At 51.2% G+C, this 25679-nt stretch overlaps 4 protein-coding genes across 4 annotated transcripts; 2 read left to right on the forward strand and 2 right to left on the reverse strand.

Moving 5' to 3' along the window:
* Positions 1-180: 180 nt before the first annotated feature.
* Positions 181-16486, reverse strand: BU25DRAFT_331143 (nonribosomal peptide synthetase-like protein 2; the record flags this gene model as incomplete). The annotated part of the gene is made up of 3 exons (XM_033702383.1): positions 181-324; positions 382-12371; positions 12418-16486. The coding sequence occupies 3 exons, from the start codon at positions 16484-16486 to the stop codon at positions 181-183; spliced, it is 16203 nt and encodes a 5400-aa protein (XP_033566623.1).
* A 1162-nt stretch (positions 16487-17648) lies between these two features.
* BU25DRAFT_406962 (leptomycin B resistance protein pmd1) lies at positions 17649-22210 on the forward strand. Its single transcript, XM_033705411.1, has 3 exons — positions 17649-18625; positions 18687-20906; positions 20960-22210. The coding sequence occupies exons 1-3, from the start codon at positions 17889-17891 to the stop codon at positions 21981-21983; spliced, it is 3981 nt and encodes a 1326-aa protein (XP_033566624.1). The 5' UTR covers positions 17649-17888; the 3' UTR covers positions 21984-22210.
* An 810-nt stretch (positions 22211-23020) lies between these two features.
* Positions 23021-25130, forward strand: BU25DRAFT_406964 (L-ornithine 5-monooxygenase (L-ornithine N(5)-oxygenase)). Its single transcript, XM_033705412.1, has 4 exons — positions 23021-23081; positions 23338-24289; positions 24346-24892; positions 24948-25130. Exons 2-4 carry the CDS (start codon positions 23373-23375, stop codon positions 25071-25073), a joined length of 1590 nt encoding a protein of 529 aa, XP_033566625.1. The 5' UTR covers positions 23021-23081; positions 23338-23372; the 3' UTR covers positions 25074-25130.
* Positions 24948-25660, reverse strand: BU25DRAFT_406965 (uncharacterized protein). The gene has a single exon (XM_033705413.1). It carries the CDS (start codon positions 25548-25550, stop codon positions 25299-25301), a length of 252 nt encoding a protein of 83 aa, XP_033566626.1. The 5' UTR covers positions 25551-25660; the 3' UTR covers positions 24948-25298.
* Between the last annotated feature and the right edge of the window lie 19 nt (positions 25661-25679).

The raw sequence follows: 25679 nt of genomic DNA on the forward strand, positions 1-25679 counted from the left end.
TTTCGTGCCGAGGTCTACCGGCTAAGTCACAGCACAAGCAATCGCATCAGTACGGAGTGTGCAAGCCAAATGATAAGTTCGTTGATCTATATGCTAGACTCCGAAGCCACACCATAACTCCAAAGCTTCAAAAGGCCAAAGAATCTCGTACAAACGCCGTGCACCTGTACAACAATACCATTACGCCCGATCCAAGTCGTTCAACTCTGATTTTAGATTCTCGATCAAATTCTCCCCATCCTCCAAACTCAGCATGCCAGTCAATGCGAATACACCAACATCCAGTTTCCCATTGCGAACCGTAGCTTCGACGTCAATCGCGTGCTGCCACTTGTTAGCTTCGGTGCTCCAATACGATCTCGGTGCATGGTGTGGACTTACAAGGTACGCCGCGTTCACACGCTCATCCACCATCTCCTTAATGGCTTCCCAGTCTCCATGATCGAGTTCAGTCACCCTGCTGACAGCCTCCTGCCAGCTAGCCTCCTGCGTGATTTTGACCCCATCATCTCGTTTCACAATATCTTCGTCATCAGCATCCGGCAGACTGAGGAAGTTGACGAACGTATCGATCTTGACATCCGTCCACTCACTGATCTCGAACAGACTGGTCGTTGCGTTCACCGGTTCGCCTATGGCTTGTAGGTCACGTTGGATCTCTGTTGCTGCATCAATGATGGACGTGTTAAGCGGCAACCGAACGCGGAGAGGGAGAAGATTGACTGTGGGTATCGCAGCCGTGGAGAGATTGTCGATGGGGAGTGACCGGTTGGCGAGATAGATGCCGATGACCACATCTTCTCCTTTTGCTCGGCTTACTTTCGCTGCGTAAAGTTTCGCGTAAGCTGCGAGGAAGAGCGCGTGTGTCGAGATGCCGTGTTGGCGAGCGATAGACTCCAAGCTGGATGCCTGCAGAAGGCCGGGCTTGAAGATCTCTGTCTTTGAGCTGGAGAAGACCTCCGCTTTGGCATTGTAGTGCGGTTCGATGCCTTCGAGGTACTGCGTCCAGAACGCTTTGCGTTGTGATGGCGCAGACGCAGTATGGCTCACAGCTACGTACTCATCGAATGTATGGCCTGGTGTAGAAGGCGTAGCACCGTTGCAGAGACTCAGAAGCTGCTGCATCAGAAGCGGCAAGCTCACCCCATCGTATAAGGCGTGATGAATCTTGAACTTGAGCATCCAACCCGATGCTGTGCGTGAGACGAAGAGGTGGACCCATGGCTGCTGCGTTGCGGTCTTATTCATGGTCTGTGTTGCACTTTCCTTATCTTGGACCGTGATGTCGGTCAGCGAAGGATTCGCTTCCTTGAGCACAACTTGAACGTATGGTAAGTCGCTTTGACCAGTTGTAACGATGTGTGTGCGGAGTACTGGGTTCGCTGTGATGAGGTCTTGCCACAACTTGTGCAACGCTTCAGAGCTCACAGCGCCCTCTAGGTGGTAGGTGAACTCTGCGTAGAAATTGGCGCCCTTTGTATTGAGCCACATGGAGAGCATATACAACTGACCAGCCGTGAGAGGTAAGATTCGATCGACCTGTGAAGCTTCGATGCTGGCCCAGCTTAGGGCTTTGTCTTGATCAAGTCCGCGTAATGCATGTTTGATCAGAGCACTCGAGTCGGTATGTCCATTCGAAAGAAACGTCGTGCGCTTTCCAGCTGTCTCAGCCATCATTTCCACAGTGCCAGCCTTGAGCATCTCGCCAACACTAAGAGCAATGCCTTGTTTGCGAAGGATTGAGGATACCTTGATAGCACTGATGGAATCCAGGCCGATGTGAAAGATTGACATGCCCGGCTCGATATCTTGCTCATTAACCTGAGCAACTGAGGCCAGTACTTCTCGAATCTTTGTAGCTGTTTCTGACAATGGTGCGTCGATAGAAGGGCTCGATTGCTCATTTGTGTTCTCAACCTCCAGCATATGCGAACTCTCCTCTTTGAACGCTGGCAAGCCACACACTGACGTTCCTTGTGGCGTTGAATTGATAGTTGGTTCTTCAGGGGATTGGATGATATTGCAGAGCACCTGGTCCAACTTGTTAAGCAGCGCCCGAGATCCCTCAAAGTCCATGACCTCGTCTTTGACTGCGCAACGCCAAATCAGCGTGTCGTTGACGACTTCCATCTCTACACAGACTGGATACTCGACGTCGCTTTGAGCTTCAATGCTCTGGTAAAGCTTCCTTTCTGTGCTGGAGTCTTGCTCCGCACTCTTCTGGTAGATGAACAGGCTATTGAAGAGCCTGCCCTGCGCGCCTGCAAGGGCCGAAGCTTTCCGTAGAGGGTAGTGCTGCCACTGCTTGATGTTGATGAAGTTTTCTTGCACGTACTGTAGCAGTTCCTGACGGGAACCATGCAGCACTGTGCGGATTGGAGCAGTGTTCATAGTCGGGAAGAGTAATTGAGACTTTTCATCATCGTCGCGGCCGGAGAGAACGCAGCCAAAAGTAACGTCCAATGAGCCAACATAAGATGCCAATGTGAGGGCGAAAGTTGTCTGGCCCAACGTTTGTAGTGACACCTTGCTGTTCTTGGCGAAAACCGTAATGTAGGATAGCCCTATGTCGCTGGCGCGCTCCTTGCGGAAGACTGTTCCTATTTCCGTGGCACCAAGGTTGCGGCGAGGAAAAAGACTCGGCTTTAATCCGTTCAAGTAGTCTCTCCAGAAACTCGCAGCGTCTGGTCCAGACCCAGCTAATATCTCAGCCAAGGTAGCTTCGTAGCTGGGCGGGGGAGTGTATTGTCCACGGTAAGCCGCACTGACAGCATCATGCAGCAGACCCAATGACCAGCCGTCGTAGAGAGCATGGGCAATCGACAAGACCTGGTACGTGAGTTCAGACGTCTCCACAAAATTGATCTTGAAGGGCGGATCCAGAGCATTTGACTGTGCTGCTGCACGACGCAAATCCTCAAATATAGCAGAGACGTTGGGTTTTTCGACTGTGTCGCACTTTTGTCGTTTAACACAGTGCTCCAGAGACTTCTGCTTGACGACAACCTGAGCATATGCTTCGTCGATCTTTGGATCATCGACTTCGATGAATGCTGTGCGCAACATGGGTGTGGACTTGATGACCATGTGCCATGCATCATGCAGTCTGTCAACATCGGTGTCTGCAGCCAGTTCTGCAACATCGAAGTTGTAGTATCTCGCATAATCTGAAGCAATCATCTCCGCTACCATAGCTTCTTGCAGTGGCGTAAGTGGTAGGACATCGTCGACTTTGCCCATGTCTACTGCGTGTGACTCGAGATAGTGCCGTAATTCACTTTTGCGGTGGGCAAGCCCTCCCTTGTCTTGTGAAAGAGTGCCATTAGTCTGGTTGATCTGTATGTTGTTGACCATGCTTTGGATAGTAAGGCCTCGCATGATACCGCTGACGGGTAGATTGATGCCGCGCTTCCTGAGTCGCGATGATAGCTTGATTGCATCGATGCTGTCGAGGCCCAGTTCGAAGATCGATGTTGACTCACTGACTCTAACCACTTCTGCTCCAGTAAGATTGGCGATCTCTTCCCTGATTGTGATAGCGTTCTCTGTCCAGTCAAACTCTGTTGTGCCATTCACCCCGTTTGTGATGTAGTGTCCAGCTGCCACGCCGTTCGGATTGCTGCCACTCGGTTTGACCGAAGTCTCCAATACAGTCGAGGGGTCCGCCAGTGCACTCGTGAGTGCTTCTTCGAATCGATCGAGGAGTTTATTCGAAGTCGTCGCGCTTGAAATGTGACCTTGAGTGACCAAGGTTAGCGAAAACCTGTCATGGCTCTTCTGCTCGATCTCGATTGCCAAAGGATAATCTGCGACCGCATCACCGTCCAGCAATGTCCATATAGGGTTACTTCTCCACCAGTCCTTGTCAGTCTGCGCAACCTGATAGACAAACAGTGTATCAAAGAGTGGCTGGTTGGGGCATCTCTTGCACCATTTTATGATGTCCCGCAACGGTGTATGTTGATATGGGACAGCTGCAGTGTTGAAGTTATGTACTCTGGCGATGATCGAGGCCCAGGTATCGCCGACTTGAGTGTGGTGTTGATAGGGAATGGTATTGAACATTGGGCCGATTACGTGGTCAGCACGTTCGAGATCGAGACTTCGACCAGATACTACCATGCCCGTGTTGATTGGGACCTGTACATACTCCTGCAGTACATGCATCCAACAGGCTTGAGCAATAGCTTGAGCTGTGACCTTAAGTTTCCTTCTGGTCGTATCATAAGCTGGAATCGAGTCGAAGTCTCGAGTAACCACGATGGTGCCCTGGGTCAGCTCTTGCGTCAATGATGGAAGCGATCTCGGGGTGCGATCTATCAGATGACCCTCCCAGAACTGTTTTGCACCTTCAGCAATGCGCAATGGGCCATGTGGAAGAGCTTCATGGAAGGTCGGGACGTTAGATACTTCGGTCTCTCCACCATCATACGTTTCCCGCACTTCTTCGAACAGCAGCTCAATGCTGTTGCCGTCGTACAGCCCATGGAAAATGTGTACAACCAGCAGCTGATCTCCTGATGGACCAACAAGATGAAGTTCGAATGGTCTGCTGAGCTCGACACGGTTCACTTCAAGCCAGCTCTGCCGAAGGTCCTGCACGCAGTCCGATATTGAAGCACGCTCGACATTATGTTCGCTCCAAGGCAACGTAGCCCCCTGTAGGACAGCTTGTAGGTAACCATCGTCTGTGTTCACAAATGCCGTTCGTAAGACCTGTGTGTCCTCGAAGACTGCGTTCCAAGCCCGGCGCAGGCGAGAGACAACAATGTCCCGGTTAAGCTTGAACTTGAAGGTACTGAAGTAGAGGCCGTCATCACTGTTCAAGTACCGTACAATCATGCCTTGTTGGAGGGGCGTACAAGGAGCGAGCGCTTCAATGTCTCGCGTCTCTACGTCAAGTGATTGGGCGACCACACGTCGGTAACGGTGTTGTATAGCACTAATGGTCTGTTGTGCGGCAATGAGAGAGCCGCGATTGTCTGCAGTCGTACGGGACGTAGAGAGCACCTTGGAAAGTCGACCGATGGTGGCATGTCTCAGGAGTAAGGCAGCAGTAAGTTGCGGGAAACCTGCTTGCTTCACAGCTCGGGAGACTCCAATGACGGATATCGAGTCCATGCCGAGCTCATAGAAGCTGGAGTTCTTGTCGATAGCTTCCTCACTAATGCTTAAGGCCTCGGCTAGAACATGGCGGAGCCTCTTTTCATGCTCTGACCAAGGAGACTCCGCTCCGCTTGAGGTTACTGAAAGCTGCTGCAGGTCATTGCTTGATAATGCCTCATAGATATGTCTCAGTTGCTTTCCATCGGCTTTGTTATTGATATTTAGAGGCATCGAAGCCAATGGAACGAAGTGCGTTGGGACCATGTAGGGCGGCAGCTTGTCGTGACATGCTTCCTTCGCTCCACCTAGTCTCGCAGCTTCGACAAGGAGTGCTTTGGGTTCGCGAGGAGATTTGATACCGACGACTACGAACGCAACAAGTTGCTCTTTCTGTTGCTTAGGGTGCTTGAGGACCAGTGTCGCCACATCCGTGAAGTTTTTGCTCGATTGTCTTATGACAGAGTTGATCTCACCAATTTCGAGTCGCTGGCCACGCAATTTAACTTGGTCGTCTGCTCGACCCAGGAAGTCGAAAGTGCCATCGTGCAATACCCTTACCAGATCTCCAGTACGATATACCCTCTCGTTAAAGCGATCAAGGTGAGCGAATCGCTCTTTGGTCAGCTCTGGTCGGTTCAGGTAGCCTTTGCCGACAAGCTTGCCAGACACACAGAGCTCACCAACTCCACCTCGAAGCACAGGAACATCGGTGCCAGGCTTGAGGACGTATGAACCCACATTATCGAACTGAGGTCCAATGTTGGAAGGCTTGCCGTTGGCTGGAACGCGCGGGTACATGGTACAGCCGATCGTGGCTTCGGTAGGTCCGTAGCCGTTGTAGATGACGCTCTTCGGACCCCAAACATCCAGAATCTCCTGCTTCAGGCTCTCGCCTCCGGTAATGAACACACCCTTGCACAGGCTTGGCACATCATCTGGATGTAGTATTTGAGCCAAGCTTGGTGTGAGGTCGATGTGTGTAATGTTGAGTGTGCGTATGGAGTTTGCGATGTCTTCGAAGATAAGGTCTCGCGGCGCTGACACAACGCAGATGCCGACTGACCAGCTCCAGTACTGCTCAAGCACTGAGACGTCGAAATGGAAGGACGCGAATTGCAACCAGCGTGATTCTGCATCCCAGTGGCCAGCGAACAGTCGTTGGAAAGCAAACATCGCCTGTACCGCATTTTCATGAGTCAGCTCGCATCCTTTAGGCGTACCGGTAGTGCCGCTGGTGTACAGGCAATAGCTGCGATCTTGAGGGTCGACGTTTCTCTTGAGCTGGGGCCTTGTTGCGGCAAAATCACGGGTAGCAATCTTGTCAAGATCGAGTACTGGCAACTTGACGTTCTCCTTGAACTTCGCAGACTGTACACTCATCGAGAGTACTACCTGAGCGCCCGAGTCTTCAATGATGAAGGCTTGACGTGCACTTGGTGCACTTGGATCGATAGCGACAAACGCACAGCCAGCCTTCAGTATGCCTAGCATTGCAAAAGACGCTTCTGGGCACTTCTCGAAGCACACGCCAACGAGTCCACCTTGCTGAACGTTGCGAGACAGCAACAGATGTGCAATTCTGTTGCCTTCCACATCAAGCTCATGGTATGTCCATGACTTACTGGCAAGCTGATCTGCCTGTGTTGAACTCGCAAACTCGAAAGCGGCGCGGTCAGGATGCACGTTGGCGGTGAACTCAACGAACTCGTGCAGCAGCTGTACTTCAGACGGTAAGGTCGATTCCTTGGCTGGGGTGATGGAGTACAGCGATTGATCCAAGAGAGCTTTGGTTACGGGAGAGTTTTTCGGGACAATATAGCTCCTCATAACATGATCGAGCTGTTGGAGGATTAACCCTGCCTGTTCAGGCGGAACGATGTGTGGCAGGTAGGTCAACCGATACTCCAGAACATCTGATCTTAGCTCGAGCTCAATCGAGATCGGATATTCTGTTGTCGCCTTTTCTTCCGCGACTGTCCACAATTCATTCTGCTGGCTTCCTCCTGTGATCTTCTGGAAGGCAAACAACGAGTCGAACAAAGACTCGTTCGACACACCCATCAGCTTCTGAATCCTGCTGAGGGGTGTGAACTGATGCTGGTGCAAATCTGCGTTGAGTTCCATGACTGATTTCATCGTTTCCGCTTTGTCATCGGTTATCGTGCATGGGAACGGTACTGTGTTGATGCATGGGAGGGCAGCATCGTTCGCCGTCTCCGAGGTGCGACCGGACAGAACGACACCAATCGTCACTGTAGGCTCTCCAGTATATGCGGACAATATAGACGACCAGCTAGTTATACCAGCAGCTTGAAGCGTGACATTCGCCAAGCGGCAGCCATCTTCAACTTCAGCAGCAGACATAGACGAGGATTTTGTCAGTACTACTGGAGACGCCGGTTCATACTTTAAAGGTGTCATATTTGGGAAGCGGGATGGAACTGTTCTCTTCCCCAAGTTAGACCAGAATCTCTCTGTCGGCTCGGTTTGACTCTGATTAAGCTGCAGAAGTTCACTGAGTACTGAGTCGAGAGGGGATGCCTCCTTCAGTGACTCATTATTGTAGACGGCAACGACATCTTCGAAGACCAATTGCAAGCTATGCGCATCAAACAGTGCGTGGAAAATCGATAGATCGAGGAAGAGGTCTTTATCACTGGCAACGACCCGGAGGTCCCACATCGGTTGATGAAGGTGGGTTAATGCCTTGCGCTGTAGCTGTCCCAGCCTCTCTGCAGCCAGTTGAGAATCAGCGTCATATCCTTCTGACCACGGCAAGAGGACTGAGTTTGATGTGTGCTGAACCATTGCAAACGAGTATTGTTCATCCCTGATCGGGACGAAGCCGATTCGCAGTATCGGGTGACGCATCATTGTCTTTGCCCAAGCATTCTTCAGCTTCGCAATGTCCATATCGGAGCTTTGTAATTGAAGACGAAGGTAATTGTAATAGACGGACCCGTCCTTGGCAATGAACTGGGAGACCATACCCTGCTGGAGAGGCGTACACGGGCGAACAGCTTCGATGAACTGGTCGTCGAGCCCGCAGATCTCCAGAATAGCTGCTCTATGCTTCTTGTCGAAAGCCTCGAAATCAAAAGGCTCGATACGTGGTCCAGCCATTTGCGATTGCTTCGCAAGTTGTTCTGCAAGATCAACACAACTGGTATACCTCATGACGTCGGAAGCACTGGCTTCATAGCCTTGCTTCCGAAGCGTTGCAGCGATCTGGACTGCACTGATACTGTCGAGCCCCAGTTGGTAGATTGATGTATCCGGAAGGACCTCATCAATGGGAGTGTTTGATAGTCGGCTCAGCACATCTCGAATATGGAGCTCGATATCGGTCCATTTGTGATCATTGTCCATGTCATTTGATGTTCGACCCGTGATTGTAGCAGCTTCAAAGATACGCGTCAACGCCTTCCTGTCGATCTTGCCTGCCATAGACTTCGGTATACTGTCAACGAAGATATAGAACTGGGGTACCATGTACGTGGGCAATCGGCTCTTCGCAACCTGCATGGCTTTCTTTCGAAGATCCGACTCTTCGATCCTTTCCAATCCGCTGCCAGCAGCGAGAAAGGCAACTAGCTGCTCCTTAGCTCCAGTGTTTTTCTTCATGATCTGCGTAACGACAGATCTGATACACGCATCGCAGCTTTGCAACACCTGGTTAATCTCTCCAAGCTCGACTCTCAGCCCGCGAATCTTCACCTGATCATCTATGCGGCCGATGAATTCGAAGTTGCCGTCGCTAAGCATGCGTACCATGTCACCACTCTTGTAGAACCTTTGACCGCATCGAGTTATGAATCGCTCGTTGGTGAGCTCAGGACGACCAAGATAGCCTCGAGCTAATTGTGCACCTCCAATATATAGCTCACCAACGCTGAGTATAGGCAACGGCTGTTCGCCATGAGCCGAGAATACTGCAAAAGACGTACTTGGGTAGGGTGGACCGATGACCGATGTTTTCACGTCCTCCGAGACGGGAAACATAGTTACGCAGAATGCAGCCTCAGTAGGTCCGTAGGAATTGACACAAGCGCCGTTCCATCCTTTCGCAACATCGGCTGACATTGCCTCTCCAATACAGTACAGCCACTGCACACTAGGTACTTGAGCTTGTGACAGTGAGGCTGCAACAGAAGGCGTAAGATCCAGTAGGGTCACATCAAGCAAATTGATGACATGTGACAGGTCGTCGAACATGATGTGTTGCTCTGCTGCGCAAAGAGTGAAGCCAAATGTCCAAGCCATGAAACAGTCGTAGTAGCACATGTCGAAAGTAACTGCCGCATACTGCAACAACCTAGAGGATGGAGTCCATGGCACCAGTGATCTTGAGCTCTCCACAGTCTGTATGGGAGATCGATGCTCCATACTGACCGCTTTGGGTACACCAGTTGAACCGCTGGTGTAGAGGCAGTAAGCCAGATTTGATCCAGTGAGATTTTCGACGTGTGGTGTTTCGCAAGCATTGAGCCATCCTTTTTCAAGATCTGCAACGTTGAGAACTACTGCAGAACCTTGTTTAACAGGATTCGATAGAGGCTCTGTGCATAGTATGACTTTAGGGTTCAAGTCCTTGAACATCAATTCTTTGCGAGCTTCCGGCAGATCGGGGTGAACTGGTGCGAAGGCGGCGCCGGCCTTGAGGACTCCCAGGATGCTGGCATAGAATATCGGAGACTTCGCAATATGAATAGGAACAATATCCTCGATTCCAACTCCCTGATGCATCAACCTATATGCGACGTGATTGGCTGTCAAGTTCAATCTCCGGTATGACCATGTTGTGCGTTGTCCATCCGCATGGAGAAAATCAAGGGCGATGGCGTCAGGCCGTGGAGATAATGAATTCTGCTCGAACGCTTTGTGTAGCAGATCAGAATCCGAGGGTAGTCGCTCGAAGCTCATGTTGGATGTAGCTTGGAGAGCTTGAGGAATGCCAATAGAGTCGTTGGCAGCGGCATCGAGATGCTGAGTCAGGGCCCAGAGGCTGCTATCGAACGTCTGAGCAACAATCTGAGCATCCTGGTCAGACAGCAAGCTGGTGTTGTAATGAATAGTCAGTTTCAGGACGTCATTCTGGTCGACTTGGTGGACCTCGCACACTACAGGCAGGTCCATCTCGCCCATGTCTTCTTCGAGGGTCCATATGGTGTCATCGAGTGGTCTACTCGGTTGCTGAAGGATGACAAGCGTATCGAACAGCCGACCTCCGTCTTGCAAAGCAACACTCTGGATGCGCCGAAGAGCTGTCAATTGATGTGCCAACGAGTCTACGTTGAAGTTATGCAACAACTGGACTAATGCCCTGTTCGGCTCCGAGAAATCAAAATTGGTCCGGACTGGGAGCGTGTTGAAGCATGGCGCTACAAGTCGATCCAGGCCATCCTCAAGAAGAGTACGACCGCTGACAACATTGCCAAAGCACAGGTCATCCTCACCCGTGTAAAAGTGCAAGAGCTTCGCCCAGGCAGCTTGTACCATGGAGAGAACGGACACAGAAGCACGTTGAGATGCTGCACGAACCATGGCCAATGGCAGCTGCAGATCACGCCGTATTGACTTCAGAATGCCAGGGTGCTTATGTGTTCTGCCAGTCAGATCCGAGAAGTACGTGGGCTCGAAGTCAGCAAAGCGGACTGACCAGAACTTGTCGGCTTCGGCTGAATCTTGAGAGATCATGTGCTGCAGATATCGGTCGTAGGAGATGGTGGGCGGTAACGTGTGGTCGAGATATGCTTGTTGGATCTCTTCCAGCAGAATTGCGATAGCAACACCATCGTAGAGTGCATGATGGCAGCTGAAGATGAGCTTTATCGACGAGTCAGCTTTATGAACTGCCAGATGCAGAGGCGGTCTGTGTGATGCAAGCAGGTCCGTAAGAATTGTATCCATATGAGACTGGACATCATGGAGTGTGTCTAATTGACCCCACTGGAGCTCTACGTCTTTCAAAACAACCTGCGTAAAGGCAAAGTTGGAGTGGTCTGACGACACGAACGATGTTCGCAAAATCTCGTGACGGCTCTGTGCAATCTTCCAGCATGCCTGGAGGCGAGCGCTATCGCCTTTTATATCGAAAATCATAACGTTGCTGTAGGCAGTCTCAGACGAAGTACTACTTGCCAGCATGGCTTCCTGTAACGGGGTGCAGGGATTTATCTTCTCCACCTGGAGGCCTGACTTGTTGAATGTTGAACGTATCTGGGATTGCTGCTCTTCTGTGAAGACATTCTGCAGCTCTTTCAGGGGTGTCTGATGCGCTTTCAAGGAAGCAGTATGATCCACGCGTATGGCATCCAGGTATGAAATGGTCGGGTTCTTGAGCACTTCGGCGACCGTAAAGTCGCCGAGATCAGATCGTCTGAGGCTGTGGCAAAATCGTATGGCTGAAACAGAGTCCAAACCCAAGTTGAGGAAGGAAGACGATCGCCGGATCCCTTCTACATTGATCTCGAGTATATGGGCGAGGATCTCTGCAACGCTCTTTTCCCAGTCCGATAGAGTAGTCGATGTACCATTAGTCTTGCCATTAATCTCACCATTGGTTGCGTGTGTTGGCGAAGATTGTGTGAGTTCGGTGTCACTGAGGTTATTGAAGGTTGCTTGCAGTAGTCGCTTGTCGATCTTGCCTTGTGCGGTCATGGGAATTTTACTTATGGGGACAAGGTAAGATGGAACCATGTACACGGGTAGCTGTCTTGAGAGGGATATGAAGATCCGTAGTACAGTAGGCCTGAGGGGCTTAGCGTCCAATGTCGTGAAATGCTCATATTTGTAGTTCTTGGGAACCCAGAATGTTACCAGAGTCTTGACGCCGTTCTCGGTTGAGAGAAGGAGAGTCACACAGTCGGTGACAGCGTCGTCATCCAAAATTGTTGATATGATCTCTCCGAGCTCGACTCGCTGACCACGTATCTTTACTTGATCATCAGAGCGGCCAGCCGAAAGTATGCAGTCGTCCGGAAGAAGTCTTCCCATGTCTCCAGATCGGTAGATTCTGCCATATGGTGCGATGGTGATAAGCTTTGTAGCATTGAGCTCTGGGCGATTGAGGTAACCTCGGAACACTTGCTCGCCTCCAAAACAAAGCTCTCCCACAGCTCCTCGGGGGAGAATTGTATCGCTGTTCGGATCCAGTACGAATGCAGATGTGTTGTCGAATGGTGGACCGATGTTGTTAATCAAGTCCGTGGAAGTCACTGAAGGTCGTACTGTACAGATGTTGGTCGTTTCGGACGGACCATAGCCTATACTCAAATTAGCTCCATCCTGCCGAAGGGCAGTACCGCTTACCTTGATACAAGCCTCGGCCAGCCCATTGTCGCCGAACGTGTTCCGTCAAAGCTTCTCCTGCGGTCACGAGGAACTCAACCTTAGGCACATTGTCTGGGTTGACAAGGGCTGCCACAGTGGGCGTAAGGCTGAGGTGTGTGGCTCCCAGATTATTGATCGAAGCTTCGAAATCACGGAACAGATCCTCTTTCCTTGCTGTACAAAGAGACATGCCTATGTGCCAAGCATAGAAGATCTCGAATACAGACACATCGAAAGCTTGCGAGCACGACTGAAGCATTCTCGATTCAGATGACGCCGGGTATATGCCAGAAAGAAACTCTAGATTACTCATCAAGTTCTGCTGCGTGACGAGGACGCCTTTCGGTGTACCTGTACTTCCACTGGTGAACACAGCATAGGCTATATGCGAACCATTGTAATGTATATCCAGATTGTGGCTGGAGAATATCGATAGGTTTGTTGAGCAGAGGTCGATGATTGTGCCAGGGAAACTTTTGCGAAGTGGCTGTAGACTGAATGAATCGCTCATGCAAACTGCTACCTGAGCGTCCCTGAGTATCGTACCAACCCTTTCGACAGGCGTGTCGGGCACAAGTGGTAAGTAACCGGATCCAAGCTTCAGTACGGCAAGGATGGCGACGTACAGATCTACGGACTTCTCCATCATGATACACACCAAGTCATCTTGGCCAACGCCATGCTGCGAGAGAAGGCGAGCAAGCTGGTTGGCCCGCTGGTTCAAGCCCAAGTATGTGATGGTGTCTTTAACTTTCATGACGCCATCGGAGACGTGACCAAATATGACAGCTTCTTTATCGGGAGAGGATTTTGCCCATGTCTCCACTACATGCGAGAGGCTGACGCTGTCGCAATGGTGGCGATATTCGGAATTGGCAATCGAAAGGCTTGAAGTGGTAAAGCATCGCCCAACATCAGCTATTGTGCAGCTAGTGTCGTCCAGGAACTTCTCAACAACCTCGTCGATCTGTCGTGAGAGGTGTGTAACTTGCTGTTCTGGGATGCTGCATGGGTCGAAAGTAGTGCGGAAGGAGATGAAGCCATCACATGGTTCGAATTCGAGCGTGAGCTTGAACTCTAGATCGTCAGCGCTGTCGACGATCTTTGCAGCTAAGGAGGAGCTGTTGTCAGAACTTGATGATTGCTGCCAGACAAAAAGCACGTCGAATAACCGTGTGCCAGGTTGGACGTTCGCCGCTCTTGCTATATCTCGTAATGGCAATGCACAATGGCGCAACCCCTCACGGTTCAAGCTCTGAGTCTTCTCTAGGGCCTCACGCACTCTGGAGAAGGCTCCAAAATTCAGACGGCATGGCAGTGAGGCTATGCATGGACCAACAACATCCTCGATGCCAGTGACAGGAACCGTTCTACCAGACGTGACGTTGCCGAACACCACGTCTGGTGACCCAGTGTAAAGTCCAAGGATGTATCCAGTAGCTGCTTGAAAGAAGACCTGAGGGTTGATAGCAAGATCGCTAGCACGCTCAGCCAAACGTTGAAGACTAACTGACGAGCGCCCCCGATGTGACCGAAGACTTGTCCCAGTCTTTATCTCACCGTTGTAGTTGACTAGAGTCGTAGGTACATAGTCGTGGAGTAAGTTCGTCCAGTACCTCTTATCGTCTTCTGCTACCGTTGTCTGCTGTCGCTCAATGTAATAATGGCTGACATCTTGGAATTGAGGTCGTGCCGTTGGTCCCAACCCACGCAGAAGCTTGTCAAAATCGGTCAATAGTAGATCAAAGGACCAACCGTCATACAGTGTGTGGTGTATTTGCACCAGTATTCGTTGTCGATCTAAGTCCTCCTGTATCTGAACCTTGAATGGCCGCAACAACGCCCCTGCGGTGTCAAGTGTATAGGACCTCTGCAAGTTGGATGCCTGTTCCACTTGTGATTGGTGTAATTTTTTCCAAGTAACTTGTACAAAGCTTCCTGTACCAGTTGTAGAAGAGCAAAAGCCTGATCGCAGGATGCCGTTCTCTCTAACCAGATGCGATATCGCTGTGACGATTTCGTCGTACGTCCGCGTCACAGTGAGCTCCAGCTCGACCCAGTTGCAATATGCGCTTGACCTGAACAATGTCTCGGTGAGCATTGCCTCTTGCAAGGGTGTGCAAGGCGAGACGCAGTCGATATCCGCCTGAACGGACGCTAATTCAGGAATTGTAGCGTCAATGTCTTGGACTGATAACCAGCTTAGTGAGTGCGAATGTCCGTTAAGCAGAGGAGTGCTTTTGCAGGTTGTGATGAGGTCGTACAGAGATTGCAAAGACAGGATGTCCACCGCACTGAGGCCGTAGCCTTCCGCTCGTAGCCTTGATGCAACGCGAATCGCTCGTAATGAGTCTAGCCCAGCTGCAGCAAGATTGGAATCCAACGAAAGCTTTTGTCCTAAGCAGTCCTGAGTCAGACGTAGAATAGTAAGTGCGGCATGATCGTCGGGTGGTAAGTCGGTGCTGCCGTGATGCTGAAGAGATTTCGAATACGCTGTTTCCAGTGATTGTTTGTCAATCTTCCCAGACGGAAGTTGAGGCATGCTCGGTACTAGCAGTACGTCCGAGGGTATCATAAAGGCCGGTAACCATTGCTTGCAGACTCGGAGCACCTCTGCGCGTGACACTGTGCACGTACCAGTCGCGCAAAACGCCACTAAGGTATCGTTGATGATTGTTGCAACCGCCACACGACATCCTTCGACCTTCATGATGATCTGTTCTATCTCGCCAAGCTCAACTCGCTGCCCTCGAAGCTTTACTTGACCGGCGACGATACGACCGAGGCATTCGATTGTACCATCATCGCAGAACCTTGCACGGTCTCCAGTGCGGTATAATCGGCCATACTGGGGGTGGTCGACGAAGGCTACAGCAGTAAGTTCTGGCCTGTTGAGGTACTCCTCAGCGATTTGGTACCCTCCAAGGGCGAGTTCACCTTCTTCGCCCCACGGTAAGATTTTAACACCGGCCGTCCCGACTGCACCCTCAGACAGAGCGAGAACGAAGGTTGAAACTGTCTCCAGAGGATATCCGATATTGCCGGTTGGAGAAGAAGCGCAGAAGTGAGCTTGCAACGTGCAATGTATTGCAGCCTCCGTGGGGCCGTACATAGCCCAAAGAATTCCCCTTTGAGTACCACTGTCGCCAAATTCGGTCACAACATGCTGGGTAAGCATCTCGCCGATAGTGAGTAGCAATTTCAACCCAGGCACGCTTGTTCGGCCCTGCAGAAGATTCCCAACAACCGTAGGTGTAAGCTCGGCCGCGTCCGCTTCCAGTGTTTTGATCGCGCCCGGAAGATCTTCGAGCATCTGCGTACGGGGACAGCCAACCAAGGTCCGCCCCCTGAACCAAGGGAAGAAGATCTCGAATATGGAAACGTCGAATGTAGGAGCGGCGAACTGAAGAAAGCGTGCAAAGTCTGGAATATGACCGTCATGAGCCAAGAGACTTTGAGTGACAGCACGGTGAGATACGCTCACAGCCTTAGGCAATCCAGTAGATCCACTGGTGTACAAAACGTATGCCAGGTCGGTGCTGGCGACATGTGGTAAAGCTGTGGTGTCGTTCTGATTGGCTTTCAGCAGCTCGTGATCCACGCATATTGTTTGCACCTCGTGCACCGAGCGCATTCGGTCTGAAAACCCAGTGTTCGTTATGAATAGGTCTGCAGAGACATCTGAGAGTATGAATCTCAACCTCTCATCCGGGACATCAAGGTTCAGGGGACAGAAAGCTTTGCCTGCCTTCAAGATTGCCAACAGTACAATGTATAGCTCCGGACATTGTGGCAGCAGGATTGGGATAACGATAGAAGCATTTTCCAGCGTCGCCGTCAAATCGATAATCCGTCTTGCCAAGATGTCGCTCAGTGCGTGCAATCTTTGGTAGGAAAACTTCCGTCTCTTGCCATGTTCCAGGAATTCAATGGCGGATGAATCCGAAGAATGAGGCACTAGTTCGTGTAGTAATGTTGGACCCTCAATAGCTGTTGGAGTCTTGTTCAGTATAGACAGACTTTGTCCTCGTTCGTGGTGTTGGACCATTTTGCTAGGTCCGTATTAGGTAAGCTTGGAAATGTACCAGGAGTCAGTGTGCTCAAGCTTGAAGTACAACTCCCTTCCCCACAACCAAATAACAAACAGAGCCTAGGTGATGAGGGGATAACAAAATGACGTCTCTGTCGTCTGTCACTGTTGACTTGTAAATATTGGCCCTGGTGGGTACGAAATCGTGATGAGAAACTGCAGGCCACTGATTGGTCGGAGCCCTTGCAGTACTTTCTGTCGAATATATGTGATGCTGTGGCGCACGTGAAATTGCGAGACTGTCACCTTTTGGTAGCGCCTCGAAACTTGCCTACGGGCCGTGCAGTTCGCTGGATATGCAAGGAGAGCCGACGTGCCCAAAGTAGGAGAACAGCAGAGCCTGGTGAGCGTAGCATCGGGCAGCGTCCGGCAAGTGGGGTTCAAGCCGCAAACACAAGCTGCTCAGCTTGCAAGGTGGTTTGAAGGTTCGTTGGAGCCTCAGCGCTTTGTTTGCTGTGCTGTACTCTGTGTGTTGTTGGTGAGCATAGCGGCGTCATATATCTTGATGGGTTTACGGATCTGATAAGACGAAATCAGCAGAAACGGCAGGCAGCACTTTACTAGCGGATGAGGCAAAGGAAGCGACCAAGCGACGAAAAATCGAGGAAGGAAAATGCGACGGAACGCGACAAGATCCACAGCTGGTCGTTAGCTCGTGCTCAAGATGGTGGGCGAAATGGCAGGTGGATGAGCAGGCCTCCAATGACGTGCCAGCGCCTTTCCCTACTCTTCCAGTGCATCATGCTGTCGCCCCACGCCACAGAATCTGTTTGTCACGCTGCAGACGTGTCTTGGACGTTTGTTGAAGAATCGGGGCTCAAGCCGGTTTCGGAGCAAGCCTCGCTGGGGGTGAGAAGAGGAAGCTTACGCCTGAGGGGGAGGATACGAATCTAGAGGAGGTGCCGAGTCACCGCTGTTCATCCATGGATCTTTCCATCTGATAATGCACGTATGCACAATCGGCCCGTTATGCAGGATCTGATAACTTTAATGTGATCGAATTTCAACATTCGTTGACTTGTGTGAGCCAGACCTGTGACTTCGTCCTGCGCTCCACAGAACCTCGCAGTAAGTAACAATTGAGAAGCAATTTCCTGGCATATAGAAAGGATTTTGGACTGCTGTGAGCTCTCTGGTCGCAAAATTACTTTTCTTTTCGATGTTATTATGTGAACGACGCGCAAAGATTAGTCAGGCACACACGGGCCAAGCGCTGGCAAGTCATGAGCTTTTGCCGTCCATGATTGCGAAATCCCTCCCAACGTTCGCCTTCATTCGCGATTCAACTATCTATATGGCTCCGCGCTCGTAACACCTGGCGTTTGGATGCCCGCCATTCGTTGATGAACAGCTAACAAACATGCCTCATTCCCGAGAGAGCTCCGAGGCTTTTCGCGTACCAGTATCTGCAGATGAAGATGGAGCCGGCGATCCTCTTCTCAGCGAATCCGACTCTGATGACTTCAATATTGACGGTCGAGCTTCCGTGCGCCGTAGTGTGCAATGGGACAGACACGCCGAACCCTCGTTGGGAGCAGTGCAACCGGAGGCCTGGATGGACATTACCGCCATACGTCATAAGTTTATTCGTCAAATCCTAGGTTTGAATCCCTTCAAAACCTCATATTTTGCGCTTTACAGACCATTGGACGATTTTGGTTCAAGATTTATACTCGCATTGGGAGTCATTTTGGCATTTCTTGCGGGTTTGCCAATTCCATTCATAGGTGTTATCCTCGGCAGGATCATCAACAACTTTCCTCCGCCTGAAGATGAACTAAAAACGCTACTGGGATATCTCATGATAGTCGCAGCGGCCTATTTCGTCGTTACATGGGGCTGGGCCGTGGCGTGGGCGGTAATCGGTGAACGGGTGTCTCGCAAAACACGAGAGCAGCTCTTGCATCGCGCACTTGGGATGGACATGACCTACTTCGACACTGCTTCGCCCGATATGACGAGTATCCTGACGGAAAAGACTCAGACCATTCAACTTGGTACTTCTGAAAAAGTGGGCTTGTTCCTAGCCTCGATCTCATACTTCGTTGCCGCATTCTTTGTTGGTTTCACACTGAATGCTAGGCTCACAGGCGTTATGTAAGTGGACCATCCCAAGTTCTTCCGTTCAATATTGAGGCTAAGCTAATACTGCTTAAAGGTTCGTCACCGTCATTCCCTCAATGGCCTGCGTTGTCATATTCGGCACGAAATACGTTGCTAAGTTCACCAAGCAAGCCTCAGCCTACACAGAGAAGGCTGCTTCTCTAGCCGAAAGCGCTATTCGAGCGGTGCAGATTGTGCAGGCATTTGGGCTTCAAGAGAAGCTGAGCGAGGAGCATGTTCATCATCTTCGAGCTGCGTTGCGAGCTGGCATAAAAAAGAGTACAGCTGGAGCTGTGATGCTTGGATCTGTCTACTTTGTCGCGTACGCCGCGAATGCGTTAGCGTTTTGGTACGGTGACCATCTTCGTAACGGTAGTGCTGAAGCTGGAACCATATACGCTGTCGTATTCCTCATTCTGGACGCTTCCTTTGTCGTGGGGAGATTTGGGCCCTTCATTCAGACTTTCGCAATGGCAGCGGCTGCGGGACAAGCTGTTCACGAAATTCTTGACCATCCATTGTCAGACATTGACGTATATAACGTCGAAGGACAACAGGCCAGCAAGTCTCACTTCGCCAAAGACATCAAATTCTCTGCGGTCTCATTTGTCTATCCAGCTAGGCCAACTGTCAAAATTCTGGACGCAGTCGATCTGAGTATTGCGCCAGGGAAGGTCACAGGTCTCGTTGGCTCATCCGGGTCAGGAAAGTCTACGATTACCTCGTTACTCCTCCGGCTCTATGACCCAACTTTTGGCACAGTCACCATCGGCGATGAGGATATCAAGTCATTCAACGTTCGCAGTCTACGATCACATGTTGCTCTCGTTACGCAGAACCCCGTTCTCTTCACTGGAACCATCTATGACAACATCAAACATGGACTACCACAGGGCGAAGACATTCCTGAGGATGAAGCGTTTGCCAGGTGCGTAGCTGCAGCCAATGAAGCCCACTGCGAGTTCCTGGATCGCCTCCCCGACGGTATGCACACAAAGATTGGCTCAGGCCCCCATTCGCAGCTTTCTGGAGGACAGAAACAACGCATCACGTTGGCCAGGGCACTTGTGGGTCGACCTTCAGTACTGCTTCTCGATGAGTTCACCAGTGCTATGGACGCGACGAGCGAGGCGATTGTGTTGGAGAACCTGAGACGTTCTTCAGCCACAGCTGGTCGGACAACAATCATCATAGCGCATAGGCTCGCCACTGTCAGAGATGCTGACCGTATTGTGGTGTTGAAAGACGGTGTCGTAACCGAAGATGGCCAACACGAAAACTTGATAAAAGCGAACGGCATCTATGCTGAGCTCATCCAAGCCCAGCAGTTCGAGAAGAAAGGCCATGCATCTGTTGCCTCCTCAGTCTATTCCAGTCCTCGGTTCCCACAGAAAGAGAACAATCATACTGGCACAGCCACTAACGATCCGTCATCCGAGGCTACTACAGTGCCAGCGGAGAAACCGAACAAAAACGCGTTCGAGCTCATACGCAGATGCTTAGCTTTGAGTCGATACGAGATACCAGCGATCGTTCTTGGTCTGGCTGCATCTATTATAAGTGGAGGCGTTACTATTGGGGAAGCCTTCATTTTTGGCACCCTTGTGGAGCTTCTCAATGATACCTCCAAGACTGGCGAGTTGGCCTCGACGATCTCCTTCTTCTGCATGTTGTTCTTTCTGTTGTCCTTGGTTGCACTGATCTCTCATGGAGCCGGCGGTACAGCTTTCGGGCTGGTGTCGGAGAACCTTGTTCTTCGTGTACGAGACATCTCGTTCCGTACGATACTGAAGCAAGACATCTCCTGGTTCTCGAAACCTGGGCACTCACATCACGCACTGATGTCCAAACTCAACATGGACAGTGGTTCCATCAGTGGGCTTTCTGGTGTTATTTTGGGAACGATCTTCTCGATCACAACTTCGGTGGTTGGAGGAACAATCTTGGCCCACGTCGTAGCCTGGAAGATCGCTATCGTTCTCCTTGCAGCTGTGCCCATCATGATCTTCGCAGGCTTCGTTCGTCTTCGCATCCTGGCTTTGGCAGAAGAGAAACACCAGAATGCCTACAATGATGCAGCAACGCTGGCCTCTGAAGCAACTGCTTCCATGCAAATCGTCGCAGCCTTTGGTCTTGAGGACCATTTTCTCGACTTGTATCGTGAGGCTATTCGCGGGCCATATGAGGAGCACTTGAGGTTTGCTCTCTTCGGCAATGTTCTGCTTGCATTCTCGCTATCAGTGACGTATTATGTATACTCTCTGGCATATTGGTGGTAAGTATCGTGATTGTCCACAAGATCGAGTTGTCTGCTGACGCATCAATCAGGGGCTCTAAGCAAGTGCGGAATGGCAACTACAGTCAAAGGGACTTCTTCATCGTACTACCTGCACTGCTCTTCTCTGCTCAGGCTGCTGGTCAGCTGTTCAGTCTGGCGCCGGAAGTGACTCGAGCCAAAACGGCTGCCCAGAGTGTGTTTGCGCTGCACGACGAACGACCTACGATCCTTACGGACGACAAGCCTGCACAAAGACCACCTGATGGTACCAATGTAAACACAGATTCTTTGCTGTCTGGACCGTCAGCCAGCTATGGAACATTTGGTGTGCGAGGAGAGCTTGAGTTCCGTGGGGTCAGCCTGCACTATGAGACCCGACCAGATGTTCCCGTTTTGAATAACGTCTCGTTCCAGATCAGACATGGGGAGTACGCAGCGTTCGTCGGGAGATCTGGTGCCGGAAAGTCGAGCACCGTCCATCTCATCGAGAGATTTTTCGACCCTACAGCCGGCCAAGTCTACCTGGATGGGCGGGACATACGCAACGAGTCTGTGCAACACCATCGAGCCCGTTTGGCATTAGTAGAGCAGGAGCCCGACTTGTTCCCGGGAAGCGTCAAGTTCAACATCGGACTCGGCAGGCGGCCTGATGCAGAGATCAGCGACGAGGCCATCGTAGCCGTCGCGAAGAAGTGCGAACTCCACGACTTCATCATGAGTCTGCCAGAAGGCTATAACACCGAAGTTGGTGCTCATGGCTCTAAGCTGTCCGGTGGTCAGCGACAGAGGCTGGCTATCGCGCGTGCTCTGTTGAGAGACCCAGAGATACTTCTACTTGACGAAGCAACATCTCAGCTTGACGCGAACACTGAGAGAGAGATCCGAAGAACAATAGCGGCTGCATCAAAAGGACGCACGACTATCATGATAGCCCACAGACTCGCGAGTGTACAACACGCAGATAAGATCTTCGTCTTCGATGCTGGGAGGATAGTAGAACAGGGTCGACATGACGAGCTTGTCTCAGAGGGGGGCATATACGCTGGCATGGTGGCAGCACAGGAGCTGGACTGATTTCCATTTACAGCATTCGCCATTCGTATTTTCCTACCGTCCTCATACATTGTTGTACTATTAGCCGACCATACCGCCATTTCTTTTGGTCTGTATACCTCTGCGACCTTCTGCTCCTTCCGCATAGAGTGCTTGGTCCAGCAAATCGGACGTCTTGTACACCATACTTGCGATATTACGCCCCATATTACTGTACAAAGTTTTCGATTATACACAAAAGCAAACTACCAACAGTGTGCTCGCGCACAACTTGCCTTGGGACGTATCATCAACCCGCTTCAACCCGATGGAAATGTCAAATCGCAAAGTCACACTATGAGGAGTACCAGAACAACTACGGCGAGCAACATACACTAACGCCTCTCTCGTCACAGCCTGTATCATCGTCAGCTAGGATGATGTATGTGTAAGGGATCTGCGGTTGCGGCACAATAACCGAACTCGTAGTCAAGCCCGGCAGAACCCTGCATACGTAGGTTTTGGCGTTGAGGCGTGCAGAAAGCCCGAGCCCACTCCGATTTCCGGCTCAAGCTGCGCAGAGATTTCATCAGATTAGATGAAGCGAATCAGATAACTTCCCCGCCAAGCTGCCATGTGCCCGTCATCCCACGGCTGACGCAGCAACCGGCGCAACAGTCCAGGCAATTCAGGGTAAGCGTTGCGGGGACTCTCAGAAAATTCTGCCTGCACTATGACCGACCACACCAGCGTCAAGCCGCTTTCTGCAGTTCTCACTCCGGCGTTCTTATCAGATCCGGCTTGAAGAATCTGATTAGATGGACGATCCTTACTCGGAGCCTTAATGCCTGCTCTCGAGTCGCAATAGTGGATGGCATACGCCATCTTGGACGGGCCGCAAGGTTCTAATTACGAGTGGGCATCGAACCATCCTCTCACGAGCGTTGCAGGTCCCTCCATCGACATGGGTTCCTCAGGCGCAGGAGCGGAGCTTGGTGTCTTCTTGGTGCAGGAACAGAAATAGTGGATGTCGTTGACTTTTTTCTAATAACTTAGTAACAGTACGTTCCACGAGCTGTCAGTCTCTCCGTTGTACAGAAAGTTGCTGCTTCCTTCCCCTATCAGAATCTGTTGTTGTGGGTGAGTATTTCACATGTTCCTTTCGTGCGCCTTCCCCAAATGTAGTGTAAGACGTCATTTGACATTCGAGCATGCCGGCAGACCACTCTGCAGAGCTACTAGCCAGTTCCCTTTGACTTATTACTACGCCGGCGCATGTCGATGGAGATGTATATTGTTTGCAACGAAGGGGTGCATTTTCGCAGCAGATTCTGGCTTCTTTTGTTCCCTGACAGGAATTTGCGGTGTTGCGAACGATACACTAACATTTGACCAGAGCGTCTGATCTTTTGAGCCCTGCATTTACCCATAATGAGCCCCCACGCTGAGTTCCCTACCAGCTCGTCTGGCAATCCGACACCAGCTGCACAGAGAGCTTTCGCTGGGTTCACAAATGGTCTGGAGGAGAGCGACTTTCCCGCATTTGAGAACCGATCGAACCTGCGATATACCCCGGAAGATGAGCTGCACGATTTGATCTGCGTAGGCTTTGGACCTGCATCTCTGGCCATCGGTGTTGCGATCCACGATGCGCTCGAAGGAACGGATCCTTCGCTTCAAGACGTCGAAGGTCTGCAGAGCCGGCCACCAAAGGTTGCGTTCCTGGAGAAGCAGTCGCAGTTCGCATGGCATGCAGGCATGCTTTTGCCTGGCGCAAAGATGCAGATCACATTCATGAAGGACATGGCAACCATGAGGAATCCACGTAGCGAGTTCACATTCATCAACTACCTGCACCAGAAGAACCGCCTGGTCGAGTTCGCCAACTTGAACACTTTCCTCCCCGCACGTGTCGAGTACGAAGACTACATGAAGTGGTGTGCAAGCTGGTTTGAGGAGGTCGTTTCGTACTCTCAGGAGGTTATCAAGGTCAACCCTCTGAAGTCCGCCAGTGGCGAGATTACCACCTTCGAGGTCGTTTCCAAGAACCACGTAACAAACAAGATCGAGACACGGAGAACAAAGCACGTAGTCATCGCTGCAGGTGGAAGACCAAACATCACCGCACCGTTCCCCCAGGACCACCCCAAGGTTGTTCACTCCTCGAAGTTCTCCTACATCTCCAAGCAGATTCTCAAGGACCACCAAGCACCCTACAAGGTCGCAGTCGTCGGCAACGGCCAGAGCGCAGCAGAGATCTTTGACTTCCTGCACGCAAACTATCCTAACTCCGAGACACGCCTACTGATCAAGGGCGGAGCGCTGCGACCCAGTGACGACTCACCATTGTACGTCTTCTCACCATCAATCACTCGCTGTCACGTTCATGGCTAAACTCCTCCAGCGTTAATGAAATCTTTAACCCCTCGCGCACCGAAGTTACATACAACCGCGACCCCACCCTCCGCGCCCAAACCCTCACCGAAGACAAGGGCACAAACTATGGCGTCGTACGCATCAACCTCCTTGAACATATCTACGAGACCCTCTATCTACAACGCATTAGGTACGGTAATTCGCGCGAAGCCGAGGAGCAATGGCCACACAACATCCTGCCCTACCGCAGGGTCACGGCCGTCGAAGATAGCCCCATTATTAAGGACGGAATCCGCTTGCACGTTCGCGACCAGAGCCCGCTGTACTTCAGTGAGGTGCCTGGCGCAGGCGAGGAGAAGCAGATTCTCGATGTTGATGCGGTGTTCGTTGCTACCGGGTATCTGAGGAACCTGCACGAGACACTGCTGAAGGACGCTAGACATCTCATGCCTGGCGGCGATCTGAGAGATGCGAAGTGGACGGTGCAGAGGGATTACAGGGTGAACTTTGAGAACAAGGCAGTCAGCAAAGATGCTGGTGTCTGGCTGCAGGGTTGTTGTGAGACGACGCACGGTGTAAGTGCTATTCTTAACCCTACAGTGTTTCCGTCCAGATGCTAACATTGCGCAGTTGAGCGATACCCTTCTTTCTGTTCTTGCAAGCCGTGGTGGAGAGATGGTCAGGGCTATCTTCGAGAAGGCACCCAAGTGGGACAACACTGATGTCCTTGGCGGGTTCCAGGCTCCAAAGCTCTAAGCCACCCTTCTGAACACCTTTGGATTCCTGGCGTCTTTGGCGCACTTCCTTTCTGAGTAGACATTTGTCTGTCGTTTGTAGCTGGCAGCGTGTTTGTAGCGATTGCGATATCTGTAAGGAACATTTCTCACCCATTCTTCACCCACTTCTGTGCATCAGGCATCCAGACCCTGTGAACTGACGCCAGGACCTGGTTTGCTGGAACTGCAGCCATGCACTCACACGTCATTGCTCTCGTATCTTTCGCAGCTTCGCCAATAGACTTACTGCAGTGGGCACAGAATCATCTCTGAAATTCTCTTTGAAATCCAGGGTGGTGCAACACGTCGAGAAGGGACCCTCATTTCGCAGCTGCGTCGCTCTTTCCCCGTCTGCGCCTAGACAACGACCCAACTGGAAAAAACGGCTCGAAGCCCACGCAACCAGCCCAAAACAAGCTCTCAGCAGACGGCAAGAGCAACCGGATGAGGCTACCATTACCAATTGCAAAGCCAAATATCGAGTCTTAGCATAGCAAATTGAAGCATGATATGAGTGCCGTGAGCATGAAACGGGCGCAGGGTTGCGTCGATGTGGAGAGAGCTGCGTCAATGTGACTAGGCCCAA

This window comes from Macroventuria anomochaeta (genome assembly GCF_010093625.1).
Source record: "Macroventuria anomochaeta strain CBS 525.71 unplaced genomic scaffold BU25scaffold_3, whole genome shotgun sequence".
NCBI lineage: Eukaryota > Fungi > Ascomycota > Dothideomycetes > Pleosporales > Didymellaceae > Macroventuria > Macroventuria anomochaeta.